Source organism: Myodes glareolus, chromosome 22 (assembly GCF_982192425.1).
Source record: "Myodes glareolus chromosome 22, mMyoGla1.1, whole genome shotgun sequence".
Lineage (NCBI taxonomy): Eukaryota > Metazoa > Chordata > Mammalia > Rodentia > Cricetidae > Myodes > Myodes glareolus.
In genome coordinates this window covers 17,430,062-17,443,643 of record NC_142047.1, presented here as the reverse complement: position 1 = coordinate 17,443,643, position 13,582 = coordinate 17,430,062, and the positions used below count along the sequence as shown (strand labels likewise).

Sequence of the window (13,582 nt, the reverse complement as noted above, 5' to 3'; positions counted from 1 at the left end):
GCAGGGGGAAGGGGTGGGCCAGAGAGGATCTGGTGCCAGCAAGGAGTGGCATAGAGTTTACAGTCTCTGTGGGTGCAAATAGCCTAACCCCACAAAGAATCTTAGAGATCCAAGGTAGAACATGCGTCTCGGAGAAATTGAGGGGCTCACCACCACCCCCCTTTAATTGAGGGGAACCCCAAGGCCTGGACCAAGAATTCCTTAGATTTTTCTACCCTAGGCATCCTTCGCTCTCTTCAGCTCCTCTGGCTGCTTCCCTGTCACACACATGGACAGGACCAGCTCCAGGTGCCTGAGGGCGTCCTTAGGCAGAGATGGAGGATGAGTAACTGGAAATTGAGTCAGCACAAATGCAAATGGAAGGTGTCAAGGGGCTGCAACAGGGCACAATCGGCAACTGCCACACAGAGCAAAATCTCATCATGTCTGTTCAGCCCTGGGCTAATCTCAGAGGCCAGAGGATGTGATATGTGTGGATGGAATTGCTCACGGAGCGGGATGGGAGAGCAACATGGTGAGAAGATATAATGGGCCACGCCCCCGTGCTCCTGCAACCCACCTGCAACCGTGAAGAGGTGGGTGGCTCCAGTATATACAATGACCATTCCTTACCCAAAAACCTCTCAGTTCATTGGCAGGTGAGAGGACTGGGTTTGACTTGGCAAAAAATCTTTCCGGGGTTGGATCTGTAACTCAATGGTGGAGCATTTGTCTAGCATTTGTGAAGCGCTGGGTTGGAGCCCCAGCCCTGCAAAAACAAAATCAGATCTCTTTCAACCAATCCAAGCCACTTGCCCTACTCAGAATTAGAAGAAATTACTGGTGATTCTCAACCGTCCTAATGCTGCGACCCTTTAATACAGTTCCTCATGTTATGGTGACCCCCAACATAAAATTATTTTCCTTGCTACTTCATAATTGTAATTTTACTACTTTTATGAACTGTAATGGAAATATCTGTGTTTTCCAATGGTCTTAGGTGAACCCTGTGAAAGGGGCGTTCAACCCCAGAGGTCGAAATCCACAGGCTGAGAACTGCTGGATTAAGTCCCAACTTTGTACCGGGATCTGAAGACGTAGGAAAAGGTACCATTCCTGTTCTTGGAAGATGAGGGTGGCATCTCTGGAAGTGGACATGGCCATGACAACCACTTCGATTCTCATTTCACCCAGTCTGTGGGTGAGGTGGCGCTGACTGCACCATGTGCCCAGAAAATGATAAGTTGCTAATGAGATTCCGCTACGCTGTAGATTATAAAATTCAATCTAGTTTTAGAGCTATGAAATGTAAAAAGATTTATTTTAGAACTTATGGATTATAGCAGTACTGTTACGGTTTATAAAAAAAAAATCCGTAGGCACATTGCATTTATTGCTTACAGCAAACTTGCTGGAAGTTACATGGCACTGCCTGTGCATAGTTGCATGCAGCTGCATCAGTATCTGCCAGAGGTCACTGAGCTCCTAGGTAAACAGAGGGACGCTCAACATTACAGAGCCATGACTGCGGGCCCTCTACCCTCTGCCTAGGTCCACTTTCCCCCAATCCCTTTAACCAACTGAACTCTTCCGCACATGCCCTTCTCCCAGCTGGAAACAAGAAGCCCCACTGAGCACCCTGCCCACTGCCCCCACATGCCATGGGCTCCCACAGGAGGTGTTTCTGGTCCTGAGCAATCTCTTCTTTCTAGCAAAGCCATCCTCCTCTTTAACCACAAGATAGTGCAAGGGACTCCTTCCCTTTCAGCTCCCCTCAAGGCTACAGTCACCTGACTCTTCATTAGAGATCTGAGAGGGACAAGGCACACAGTCCCGAAAGTACTTCCCCTTAAGCCTGTTTGATAATGGTTAATACGTTAACTTTCTCACATATATGCCCGATCAATCCAAAACGGAGAATCCCGTGTGTGTGTGTGTGTGTGTGTGTGTGTGTTTACTGAGCTCTCCCCACTCCTCTTTCTACTTTTTCTTTTTCTTTTTTTTTAAAGAGGTTTTAGCATATATTTTTTGCTATGCAGTGTGTGTCGGTCTGTGCATGTGAGTCCAGGTGCCCACAGAAGCCAGAAGGTCAGGTTCCCTGAAGCTAGAGTCACAGGTGGTTGTGAGTCACCCACCATGGGTGCTGGGAGCTGAACTACAATCCTCCCCTAGAGCTGCAAGCATTCTTGCTTGTCACCTCTCCAGCCCCTTCCTTCTGGGGAGGGTGTCTGTTCGGATTATTTTTGTTTTAGGGGCGTTGTTTGGTTGGGTTTTTTGGGTTTTGGTTTTGAGACAAGTTCTCACTGTACAGCTCGGTCTGACCTTGAAGTCACTCTGTAGCCACCAGTCTGGCCTTGAATTTCCTGCCCCAGCCCTGGTGCTGTGCCCCCAAACCTCTTTAAACTCTCGGTCATTTTGAATGAGGGACTTTGTGTGCTCCCGTTGGCACTGGCCTCCAGACGACACGGGATGCACTGGCTGAGACTGTCCCACTGCTCCAAAGCACCTGAGCGAGAAGATAGCGCTGCTGTCCCTGTTCTTAGCACTGCTGAGATGGGGAGCTGTGCCCCCCCGTCCCACTGCATGCTGTGTCCTCTAGACGGAGGGTGCACTTAGTGAACACCAAGGTGCACGTGGGGGTGGCACACGTGTCAGCCTCTATTCAGCCACTGCAGAGTGGTCACACTTAGAAGAGGAATCTATGGGCTCACTGGATTGAGAAGATTAAGAAGTGAATAAGCTGGGTTTGATCCTGGACTCTTGGCTGCTTCCCAATGTGACTCTTCTCAGGCACTGTCTCCTCCAAAGCCTCCGAAGCCCCAGGCTGACATGCAGCCAGCTTAATTTTTACAAGACAAAACGCCAAGTGCCCACCAGGGCCAGCTTCACTCTGTGGTGGCCATCTCTGTACCGACCATTAAGCCAGAGGCTGTGGTAGTTCCATTGGCCAGACCTCAGTCACAAGGCTACCCCTAGACCCGTCAGTCACAGGCAGTTTGGCTGCCATTACTGACTGACTGTGCTGGATGTGCAAACTACCAGGGTCAGGTAGGACAGCTAGAGCAGGGAGCAGAATGGACAAACTGATACAGCGCATGTGTCTGGAGCAGGGAGCCAAAAAACAGACACAGTGCAGAGACCAGACTGCAATGTGGTGTTTAAAAACAAAACAAGACAGGAGGAACTGAAGATGCCCACGAGTAGATCACTTGCTTAGCATAGACAAGGCCTGGCTTCCATCCCCAGCACTGCAAACATAAATAAAATAAGAAAGGAGAAGTAAAGAGAGCAGAACAAGGCTAGAGCACACAGTCCTGAGAAGTCAAAAGAGGACATACTTGGGCAGGCTACATGGATGCCTTCCCAAGAAAGTGAAAGAGGGAAAGGAGCCGGAATTACAAAGAGTGTAGAAGCAGCCCTCCAGAGTCTGGGAGCAGCTTGTAAAAAAGGCTTGCCCTGTTGTCAAGGGATGGTTGTTCAAAAGACTAGGATTAGACAGAGAAAGTCTAATCACAGATGATAAGCCAAGTAGATTATGAAATAAGATTCTGATGGGGAGCCAGGCCTGTAACCAGGACACGTAGAGATTTGTGGGCTGCGGAAGAGATGGAGCTTGGCCTGAGTAAGACGGGAGGACCTAGAAGGGAGTGACCAGGCAGGGATGTGGTCTTCTCTGATGGATGTTTCCAGGCCACTCTGACTGTGGTGGACAGAGTGCATGGACAGCAGGACAGGATACATCCCCTTATAATGGTGTGGTGGCTCTTAGCAAGCCAACGTCAAGGGTAGACAGAGACAGGTACAATTTCGTCCTGATGGGGCATCAGGGACAGCGTTAGGGAGGGAAAAGTTGGACCAATAAGCCAGAAGCAGCCTTCACTTCCCCCTCAAAGATTTTTCTTCCTGAGACGTGGGAAGATTTGGTTTTCCCTTCTCTTCTTTTTTTATAATTAATTTAAAATTTTTTGTGCATTGGTGTGAAGTTCCCCTGGAAATGGAGTTATAGACAGTTGTGAGCTGCTGAGTGGGTGCTGGGAATTGAACCCACGTAGCCCAGGCTGGCTTTGAAGTTTTGATTCTCTAGTCTCAAGTGCTGGAATTGTGTGTATGGACCACTGCACCTAGCTATTGTCATTGTTTTTAATAATAGGGAGTATTTTAAAATAAATGAAGAAGGCTCTTGGCTCCTCCCCATCTTTCCTTGAGTTTATGAGTAAATTGAGCTCATCTGAGATTGTCTGCCCTTCAGAGCTCCCCTGTGGGTGTCTAGTTGCTCTGAATTTACAGAAAGACTCTCCACGTCTTGCCAGAGAAATAGAGTCAGGAGTGACTAATGCTCTAGAATGTTACTTCTCTAACTTTAACACCTAAGCGTGCATTGCTAGGAGATCTTGTTGAAAACGTGATTCCAGTTCCATAGCTCTGAGGAGGGCCCTGCTATTACCCAGTTCTCAGGACATGCAGATTGACCCGTCCATGGCGTTAGACCTGTCTGTAGAAGCCAGACTCTAGAATATTCCACAAAGGAACATTATAGATATACTGCCTAGGCAGGAAGAGGAGAATCACTACCAAACTCTAGTGTGGAAAAACAATTAGAGGGGCTGGAGAGATGGCTCAGAGGTTAAGAAAACCGACTGCTGTTCCAGAGGTCCTGAGTTCAATTCCCAGCAACCACATGGTGACTCATACCCATCTGTAATGAGACCTGGTGCTCAGAATACTATATACTATATACAAATAAATAAATTTTTAAAAAAACACAATTAGAAAGTCTCTGGAATGACATATTCCAAAATAATACAGAAAGTGATGATGAGGTTCTGAGCAATCTAAGTTTTCTTCTTCTTTCTTGTCTGCATTTTCAAATCTATAAGGAGCGTGCACTGCTTAGGATGAAGCTGAAATCTGTTCCAGCTTGATCAAAATTGTCCCCAGCTCACGTTTTGAATGGATGTTCCTCAGCTGACAGAACTACTCTGGGAGGGTGTGGAGACCTTTAGGAGGTGAGATGGCTGCAGAGGTGGCCACTGGAGGTGGGGCTTTGAAGGCTCCTGTCTTGAGCTCACTCTCACTCTCTCTGTCTCTGTCTTTCTCTCATCTTGAGCACGCTCTCTCAATCTCTCCCTCCCTCCCTCCTTACTTCCCTTTCTCTTTCTGCTGTGCAGTGAACAACCTCCATCACAGGCTCCCACGCCATGCCTTCCCCACTATGATGGAACAAACCCCGTGAAACCATGAGATAAAATAACTCCCCACTTTAGCCCTCTTTTCCAGATAGTGTGGTCCAGTAATGTGAAAGTCACCAATACAAAATCTAAATGAGGGAGCTCGAGAGATGGCTCAGTGGTTAAAAGCATTGCCTGCTCTTCCAAAGGTCCTGAGTTCAATTCCCGGCAACCACATGGTGGCTCATCTGTAATGAGGTGCCTTCTTCTGGCCTGCAGAATATTGTATACATAATAAATAAGTAAACGAACAAACAAACAAACAAAATCTAAATGGCTAAATCAAGAAAAACAATCTAAAATACACACAATTTTTCCTTCTGAGACGGGGTTACATGCAGTCCAAGCAATCCTCAATCTTGCTGTGTAGCCAAGGATGAACTTAAACTTCATACTGTTGAAGTTTTGTCATTCTACACAATGAAGTCCATCCTGGACACTCTAGCTTTAAAGCCCTCAGATCCTGCTCCTGTTTCTCTTTCCCAGAACTCCACTCACCCAGCCTCTTGCTTCAATGCCCTGGCATACATGATTCTGCTAGCTTGAACCAACCCTGGAGACTCTTAGGTGGCTTCTCATCTTCCTGAAGCCTGGTCTTGCATTCTGAGTTCTCTTCCTGCTCCTAACTGGTCTTCCTCAGTCTCCCTGGATGACCCTATTGCCCCTTCTCCTCTGCTCACTCCCCTCTCTTTTCCTGAAGTCTCATCCCCTCCTAAGGTCCTGAATTATTTCTATGCTAGCCTGTTTGCCTAACTGGCCTCTCTGCCAAGCATTGCTTCTAGGATCATTCCTTACCCCCATCAAATGCCCCGTCCTAAATGACTCAATTATCCCATCACGCCAGTCCATATTCCCCACTGACTCCCCTTCAGGACTGCACCAGTGGTGTGGGAGAATTGTTTGTATTCTGTCCATCATGTTTTAAATAAACACTGTTTGGCCAGGCAGGAAGTATAGGTGGGTCTACCAGACAGGAAGTAGAGGCGAGACGATGAGAACAGAAGTATTCTGGGAAGCAGGAAGCTCCCTTGGCAGTTCTGTCCAGATCATCGAAGAAGCAAGATGTGAGTTGCCCCGCTGAGAAAGGTACCGAGCCATGTGGCTAACACAGATAAGAATAATGGGTTAATATAAGCTACAAGAGCTAATAAGTAGCCTGAGCTAATGGGCCAACCCGTTTTATAACTTATGGAGATCTCTGTGTGATTTTCTTTGGGGCTTGTCGGCTGTGGGGAACTGAGCAGGACATAAACCCCAACAAGCAGGCCCCTTCATGTTACACACCAGCAACCTGGGTCCCTCTGCCACGTCTCCAAAGCACCATTTCTTACATTGTGAAGCTGGACATGCGTCCCCTTCCCCCGCTTGTTTCCTTACAAAGCCCCATACCTGAGCCGTGCCTCCCAAGGCTCTCCCAGCCCAGGCTGACCTCTTCCACTGACCTCCTCACACTCTTGCCCCAAGCCTGGCCTCTTTTCTCCCTTGCATGTGTCCACCAAGGGGCCCTCTGCTGTTTGCTAGGTGGATTCACCACGTGCCTGACTTTGCAGAAGGATGTAGCCAGTAACTGAGAGTGTTGGCTGCTAAAGGGCCCATAGCCACTACTTTCTCTGGAGAATCATCCTGAGACAACTGAGTGAATTCCATGGCAGATGACCCTGGGCCAACCTCACTGTCTGTCTGGGGCTGTGAAAAATCAATCCTGTCCCTTGAAGTGCGGGTATCCAAGGTGAAGTTTATTCTCTGCGTACCACCACTGTGCCACCTTGGGACCTAGCTAAGCTGAACCCATCTCACTTCACTTTAACCTGTTTCTCTCCCTCTGCTTTGACTTTCTCCTGGTCCTTCGTTGCCTCTAGGGCACTCCCTTCTAAGCTTCTAATCCTCTTTATGTAAAGGACAGCTTCCTCAGGAGACCTTGCCAGACCCTAGGCTGGGACAGTCTGATCCTAACTGCTCTGTGTTCTACGTAAGAATCAGAACATCTGCAGCTCACTGGTGATCAATGTCATCACTCATGAGGCACAGGTGGCCCTCACAGGTTTGCAAACTCCATGAAGCCAAAGCCATTCTAGTTCTCCCAGCATCCTCCTAGCTCCTAGGGGTGCTTGGCACTTAGGAGATAGGCAGTAAACACTAGGTGGGGGTGCACAGGGAGGAAGAGAGGGAAGTCCTTGCTTTGCCTTTCGTATTGGGTCCAGGGCTCCATGTTTATCTCTATTTTGGCAGGCACTGAGGCTGGCTGTGGCCTTCGGGTTGGCAGGCAGAAGCATTTGTGCACAGGCTCATGGCACAACCCCACCCCCAAGCAGCCTGTGTAAGACCACACAGTAGAGGTGACGCAGGATCCCCATGTACACTGCTGCTTTCTCTCTGCTCACTAGGAAGCAGGAGGCTTGGCTGCTCCACCGGTGACTGAAAACCCTGGCAGCTGCACAGCCAACTGCATGTCACCATATGTCACCTCAGCATTTCCAAAGAGCTGCCCACTAACTGGCCTCAGCCGCCAAGTCCCAGGTTCTCTCCCAGCAGAGATGGCAGGCTAGCACCAAGAAGACCCTGGCATACCTATCCTGTCAAATGGGACACCGACTTAGTTATTTCCTGGGCTCTGGAAAATGCTCTCTTTCTCGCTCTCTGGGAGATAGGACTCCTTCACAAAAGTATGCCGAAGAACAGGCCTTCCCCACCCATCCTGCCCCCTCATGTCTGGAAAGGGTCAAGGACGCTCACTTCTCTTTTTGCCCACTCTCATGCTGGTCACACACAAGTGTGTCACCTCAGATGAACAAACGGAGGTCAGACCGAGGAAAGGAGACACAGCTAGAAACAGGAACTCCCAAGCTATGGAGCTCCTCACCTGCCTTCCTGCCACAAGAGCAAGTTTTAAGAAGCAAGGCAGAGGTGAGGATGAGGGGGGGGCATGTAGCGCAGAGCATTGGGTCCTGCGGTACGGGAAAACTCAGGAGGGCTCCATAGGATCTCCCAGAACCAGGCCAAGGGGTTCAGTCTCAGCTACAGGAGACAGAGGCCACAGTCTACTTCAGGATTCGTGGCCAGGACAGGAGATGTGGCCTGAAGGGTACCCTCTCTCCATGGGAGTACCACAGCTGAAGCCCTCAGACTACTGCCCAGCAACTCTTCCCCAAGGGGCAGGGCACAGGGTGGAGGCTGAGCTGGACAGATTTTTCTGGGAATGCCACGCCCCCCAGTGGCCACCTGCGCAGTACCTCTCCCCTTCCCAGACTCCCTTACTAAGATACTCACATCCTGTTCCCCCAGAAAAGACCCCAGGCAAGGGAGGAGGAAGGGGTTCATAACCACAGCATGGGGAGGCTCATTCGCTCATTCATTTATTCAACAAAGATGGCCTGTTTCCTGCCCAGTTCTGCAGAAGGTCCAGGGTCCTTGTCCTGAAGGTTCCCATCCTCAGGATGTTGAAAGCCTAAGGGAGCAGAGACAGTGTGCCAGAGGCAGGTGAGGAGGGGAGGCCAGCGTGGAGGAGCTGAGATGATGTGGGTGGGGTGGGGTGGGGTGGGGTGGGAGACAATGGCACAGAAGCAAGAGCAGAGGCATGCTGAGCAGCATGCCTCCTCAGCATGGAGGGGCTGAGATGACTGGAGGTGGGGGGTGGGTGAGGGAGACAATGGAATAGTTCAGGCCCTAAGAGCTCAGATGCGGTCTGTCCAAGACTATGAGTGGGCTGTTGGCCAGGGCTGAGGTCTTGTCTGCATGTTCCAAGCAGGAAAATTCAGTTTGACAAAAAACACAAATGTTATGTGCCAGGTACAAGGGTGGAGTCAGGAATTCGAAAATGGATGCCTCGGGGTTCTTGTTTTGTAGAAATTTCTGTGAGCAGAGATTTCTGCTTCGTGCTCTTATTTTCCCTTCTGTGAACCCTCTACAGCTGGGGAGGACCATTCTCAAACGGAGAAGCTACTAACCCTGCAGTACAAATGAGGCCAGCGGCTCCTCTTCCTCCGTCATAGGGGAGGGGAAGAGGAAAGGGAAGAAGAGAGACCTCTAAGAAGTCCTGGGAGAGTGGTGGTTGACTTGCTGTGCGTGCTCCCAGAGAATGGAACCATCCCTACCCATCCCTACCCATCCCTACCCATCCCTACCCATCCCTACCCATCCCTACCCATCCCTACCTATCCCTACCCATCCCTACTCTCAGAAAGCATGCAGAACACAGGGCAGGCAGGAAAGCCCAATCCAGCCTGGAGGAAGAGGCATACCACAGGCATCAAAAGAAAGAACTGTGCCCAACTCAGGAGCTGCCCTGAGCTCTCTTCACAGGGTCCTGAGGGCTTGATTTCACTGTAGCAGAATCCCCTCGGCCACACAACGCCCAGTTTTCCAACCTGTGACTTCAACTTCAGAGATTCCAAAGATGCTGTGGTTATAAAGTACCAGACTCAGACCTGGCTTTTTGTGAAAATGTAGCTGCCTTCACTAGGGCTCCGAGCATTGACTTCAGCATTGACTTCACTAGAGCTCGGAGCATCTTCTTCCCTGGCTCAGTCCCAGACCCTCTTCCTCTTGGCAACAAGACTGGACGTAGTACCAAGATTGAATCAGTCTCCTGTTCCCTGACCTATAAACCAAGTCTCAAGTGAGCCAACCAGAGTCCTTCCCTGGGATTTTTTTCTGGGTGAAGCTATAATCACTTCCCCAACTGCTAGGACATACCAAGATCGTAGAGACAGTTGGTGACCATGTTTCCAACTATACGTGGTAGGGGTGGGTGGAAGCTCGAGAAGGTGGGGACAATAGCACTAAATTCTTGTCACCCTCCCCTTTCAGACAATAAATGCCCTTTTTTATATTTATTTATTTATTATGTATATAATATTCTGGATATGTGTGGATTCTGCAGGCACCAGACCTCATTACAGATGGTTGTGAGCCACCATGTGGTTGCCGGGAATTGAACTCAGGACCTTTGGAAGAGCAGGCAATGCTCTTAACCACTGAGCCATCTCCAGCCCCCAATAAATGCCCTTTTTATGGAAATAATTCGAATTGGGTTTTCTATCACTTTCCAACAGAAGTTCCTAAAATATCAGCCCATCCTCTCCCCACTGGAATTCAAGATCAAGCTACAGGGCTGGGGGACATCAGTAGTAAAGCATTTACGTGAAACGCACAAAGCTGGCTTCCGTCCCTAGTATACCATGTGCAGAGATAAATATACAAATCTTCCTGAAGGAGGCCATCTAGAAATCCAACGTGGGGTCTTTTTTTGAATTTATGTGTGGATGGCCGCGTGTATGCACGCATATACACTGGATGCATAGAGGTGCTCAAAAGAGCCAAAAAGGAGCATTGGGCCCCTGAAACTAGAATTGCAGTGTGAGTTGCTGACTGTGGGTACTGGGAACTGAACCCAGGTCTTCTACAAGAGCAGCAAGTGCTCTTAATTCTATCTCTGCAATTCTAGGTGCAGATTCTTAATACAGTAGAAATGATTGCTATCAGATTCCTCCTTGAAGAGAAAATAAAATTATAAGATTATTTTACAGAACACATAGGGCAGTATAAGGTTAAAAGCGCAGTAGAGACATCTTTCACTGTGTATACTAATGAAAAGGACCGTGACTCCAATTCAGACCTGGATTTGAAACTGTATCTGGCCCCTACCTGCCTCTCTGGGCATCCATTTCCTTGTCTATAAAACGGGAATACAAAGATTACCTGCCCTTCTCAATGTATGAAGTTGTCTCTCTCTCTCACACACACACACACCACTGACACAGCTTGGTGACCCTTGGACATGCAACCTCAAGTGCTATTTTTAGATAACATCTCACCACGTAGCCCTGGCTAGCCCGGATGTCAGTTCGTCCTCCTGCCTTAACCTGAGTGCTGGGATTACAGTCATGCACCACCATGCCCAGCACAAGCAGATCTTAACATGACATACCTGGGTGAATGCCAGTGGACAAAACTGTCAGTGAGCCACTGTCCCAGAGGGCTGGGCATCCAGAGATAAGAGAACAGGAAGGGCATTGATAAGGTGAGATGCAAACAAGGGCTTCAAAGCCAGTCTGGGCCTCCCTAGGGAGTCAATAGCTACAACTTCATCACCTGATGTTCTAGCTAATTTCTAGATTTTTATCTGTCTTATCTTTCCAGTTACTTTAGCATGTAAATTATGTTTTAAACAACAGAGATCAGCATGAACCTAAAAGAATCAACCGCCATTGGGTCCTGTCACCCAAGATAATCAAATTAAGCAGTGCTATGTGTTTCCAGCCTTTGACTCCGGATGACACCTTCATCTCAGGTCTTACTTTTAAAAGCCCTGCTCCACACTTGGTGGATTTAATCAACTTAGATGCTTTACCATATCACCAATAAGGCTTTGTTTTCTTTCTTGCTTGCTTGCTTGCTTCTTTCTATATTCATTTACTTGTGTAGGGGACGTGTGTGGAAGTGCACTACCATGGTACATTAGAAGTGTCAAAGGACAACCTTTCAGGAGTCGATTCTCCTTCCACCATGTGGGTCCTGAAAATCAAACGAAGATAGTGGGGCTTGGCAAAGTGTTCTTGTGTTTTCCAGATCCAGTACAGATTCGGAGTTCAATAATATTGTTAAAGAGAAGAAACAAAAGCAAAAGAAAGTGAAAAGGAGTCAGGAAATGGGGGGAATGGATGGGGAAAATAGAAAGTCGGAGAGACTGGCTCCGCCTCCGAGCCCGCCTCCAGACGCGGCCCCGCCCTCAACCGCAGGCTGCAGTACCACCTCCGGCCGCCAGGAGCCGCCACACGCGGTGGCCTGCACCCCGCGCGCCCCGCGGCCCTTCTCTCCCGTCGGTGTGCCGGCCTCTCGCCCTCCCGCCACCGCTCTCGCGCTTCGGCCGCGTCTCGCGCGTGGTCTTCTCGTGAGGGGCCTCGCGCCGCACGGCGCGCCGTCCCCCTGCCTCGCGGCGCGGGGTCTCGCGGGCCCCGCTCCCGCCCTCCGCTCGCCTGGCCCGGACCGGAAGCGGCGCCGCACGGCCTGGGTCTGGCGCGGGGGGCGGGCACTGGGGCCCGGTCGGACATGGGCAAGAAGCACAAGAAGCACAAGTCGGACCGCCACTTCTACGAGGGTGAGGAGCAACCCGGCTGCCTGCGGAGCCGCGCCGCCTCTGCCCGCAAGGCCCCGACCCGCAGAGATCCCCCGGCGGGGCGGCGTTCGACCCGGGCCTGCCGGCCCCGGCGGGTGTTCGTGGGGCGCTGGGAGGTGGGGCGCCCGCCCTCGGTCTGCCCCCAGTCAGCCCGCGCCCTGCTGTTGTTTCAGAGTACGTGGAGAAGCCCCTGAAGCTGGTCCTCAAAGTGGGTGGCAGCGAAGTGACTGAGCTCTCCACGGGCAGCTCCGGGCACGACTCTAGCCTCTTCGAAGATAGAAGCGACCATGACAAACACAAGGACAGAAAACGGAAAAAGAGGAAGAAAGGAGAGAAACAGGCACCGGGGGAAGAGAAGGGGAGGAAGCGGAGAAGGGTCAAGGTAAAAGTGGCTTCGTTGCTTATGGCCCAATCACCAGCTCCAGTGGGACACCAGGGCGCCTGGGGAGGCTGGCTTTGTAGAGGAGTAAGACAGACCAGAAGCCTGGGTCACCTGGGAGCTCAGCAAGTCTTGTCTTTATAACACTTTTGAGCACTTGTGCTGTCCCCACACGTCACGTAAGCAGCTGAGTCCTGGCCTTCAGAAGCTGCTTCAAAAGGCGCTGTGTAATTATGTAGGAAGGGTAAGACGTCATTCCCCGGAAAGCCGTGGAGGTTTGGCAGACTTAGCCGTTCTTCTGAAGTGAGTGCCATCCTCGGGAGTTCAGGTGTTGTTCCGAAATACGTGTTTTAATGCCAAAGGGAGCTGCGAAGAGATGGCACGAGCCTGTAATCCCAGCACTCTGGAGGCTGATGCCAGCCTGTGCTGCTTAATACAGCTGTCTCAGAAAATAAATAGAAGTCGAGTTTGAGTCGGTTGAAGAGAATGTGATTAGGTGCTTGAAATAACTGTAAACCAAGAGTACAAACAACCATTCTCACTAAATGAAAAAGAATTAGTAGCTGATGTCGTAAATTACAAGGTAGGCTAAATAGTAAGGACTTTTCCTCCTGCAAAGTTGAGCCCGTCAGTGTCTGGAATTGTCCTAGAATTCTGCACGAAATTTTAACTACCTCTGAGTGGCTTCCTAAAACTAATTGGCATGATTTGGTTGTAGAATTCTTTTGCTGTATACAGCCAAAGTGCCCTTTTCCCTGTCAGTAAACACACTGGTGAGTAACCAGGCCTTAGAGATTGTCTCTTTAAGATGTTTTAAAGTATCCAGGGGAACAATTGTATTTCTCTCTGACCGGATTTTTGTTGCCTTTAGGTAGACTATGA

At 49.8% G+C, this 13,582-nt stretch overlaps 1 protein-coding gene and 1 long non-coding RNA gene across 3 annotated transcripts in view; both read left to right on the top strand.

Annotated features, from left to right (window-relative positions):
• Positions 1-7,976: 7,976 nt before the first annotated feature.
• Positions 7,977-10,020, top strand: LOC125396590 (uncharacterized). The gene is made up of 3 exons (XR_007230842.3): positions 7,977-8,111; positions 8,594-8,684; positions 9,115-10,020. It is a non-coding gene; the product is annotated as an uncharacterized LOC125396590 (long non-coding RNA).
• Positions 10,021-12,143: 2,123 nt separating this feature from the next.
• Positions 12,144-13,582, top strand: part of Brd7 (bromodomain containing 7) — a 32,510-nt gene continuing 31,071 nt past the window's right edge. For both annotated transcript variants that reach the window (XM_085682066.2, XM_085682065.2), the window contains exons 1-2: positions 12,144-12,303; positions 12,495-12,703. In XM_085682066.2, the coding sequence (XP_085538192.2) occupies positions 12,255-12,303; positions 12,495-12,703 (258 nt within the window). In that variant the 5' untranslated portion in view covers positions 12,144-12,254. The remainder of the gene's footprint in view (positions 12,304-12,494; positions 12,704-13,582) is intronic.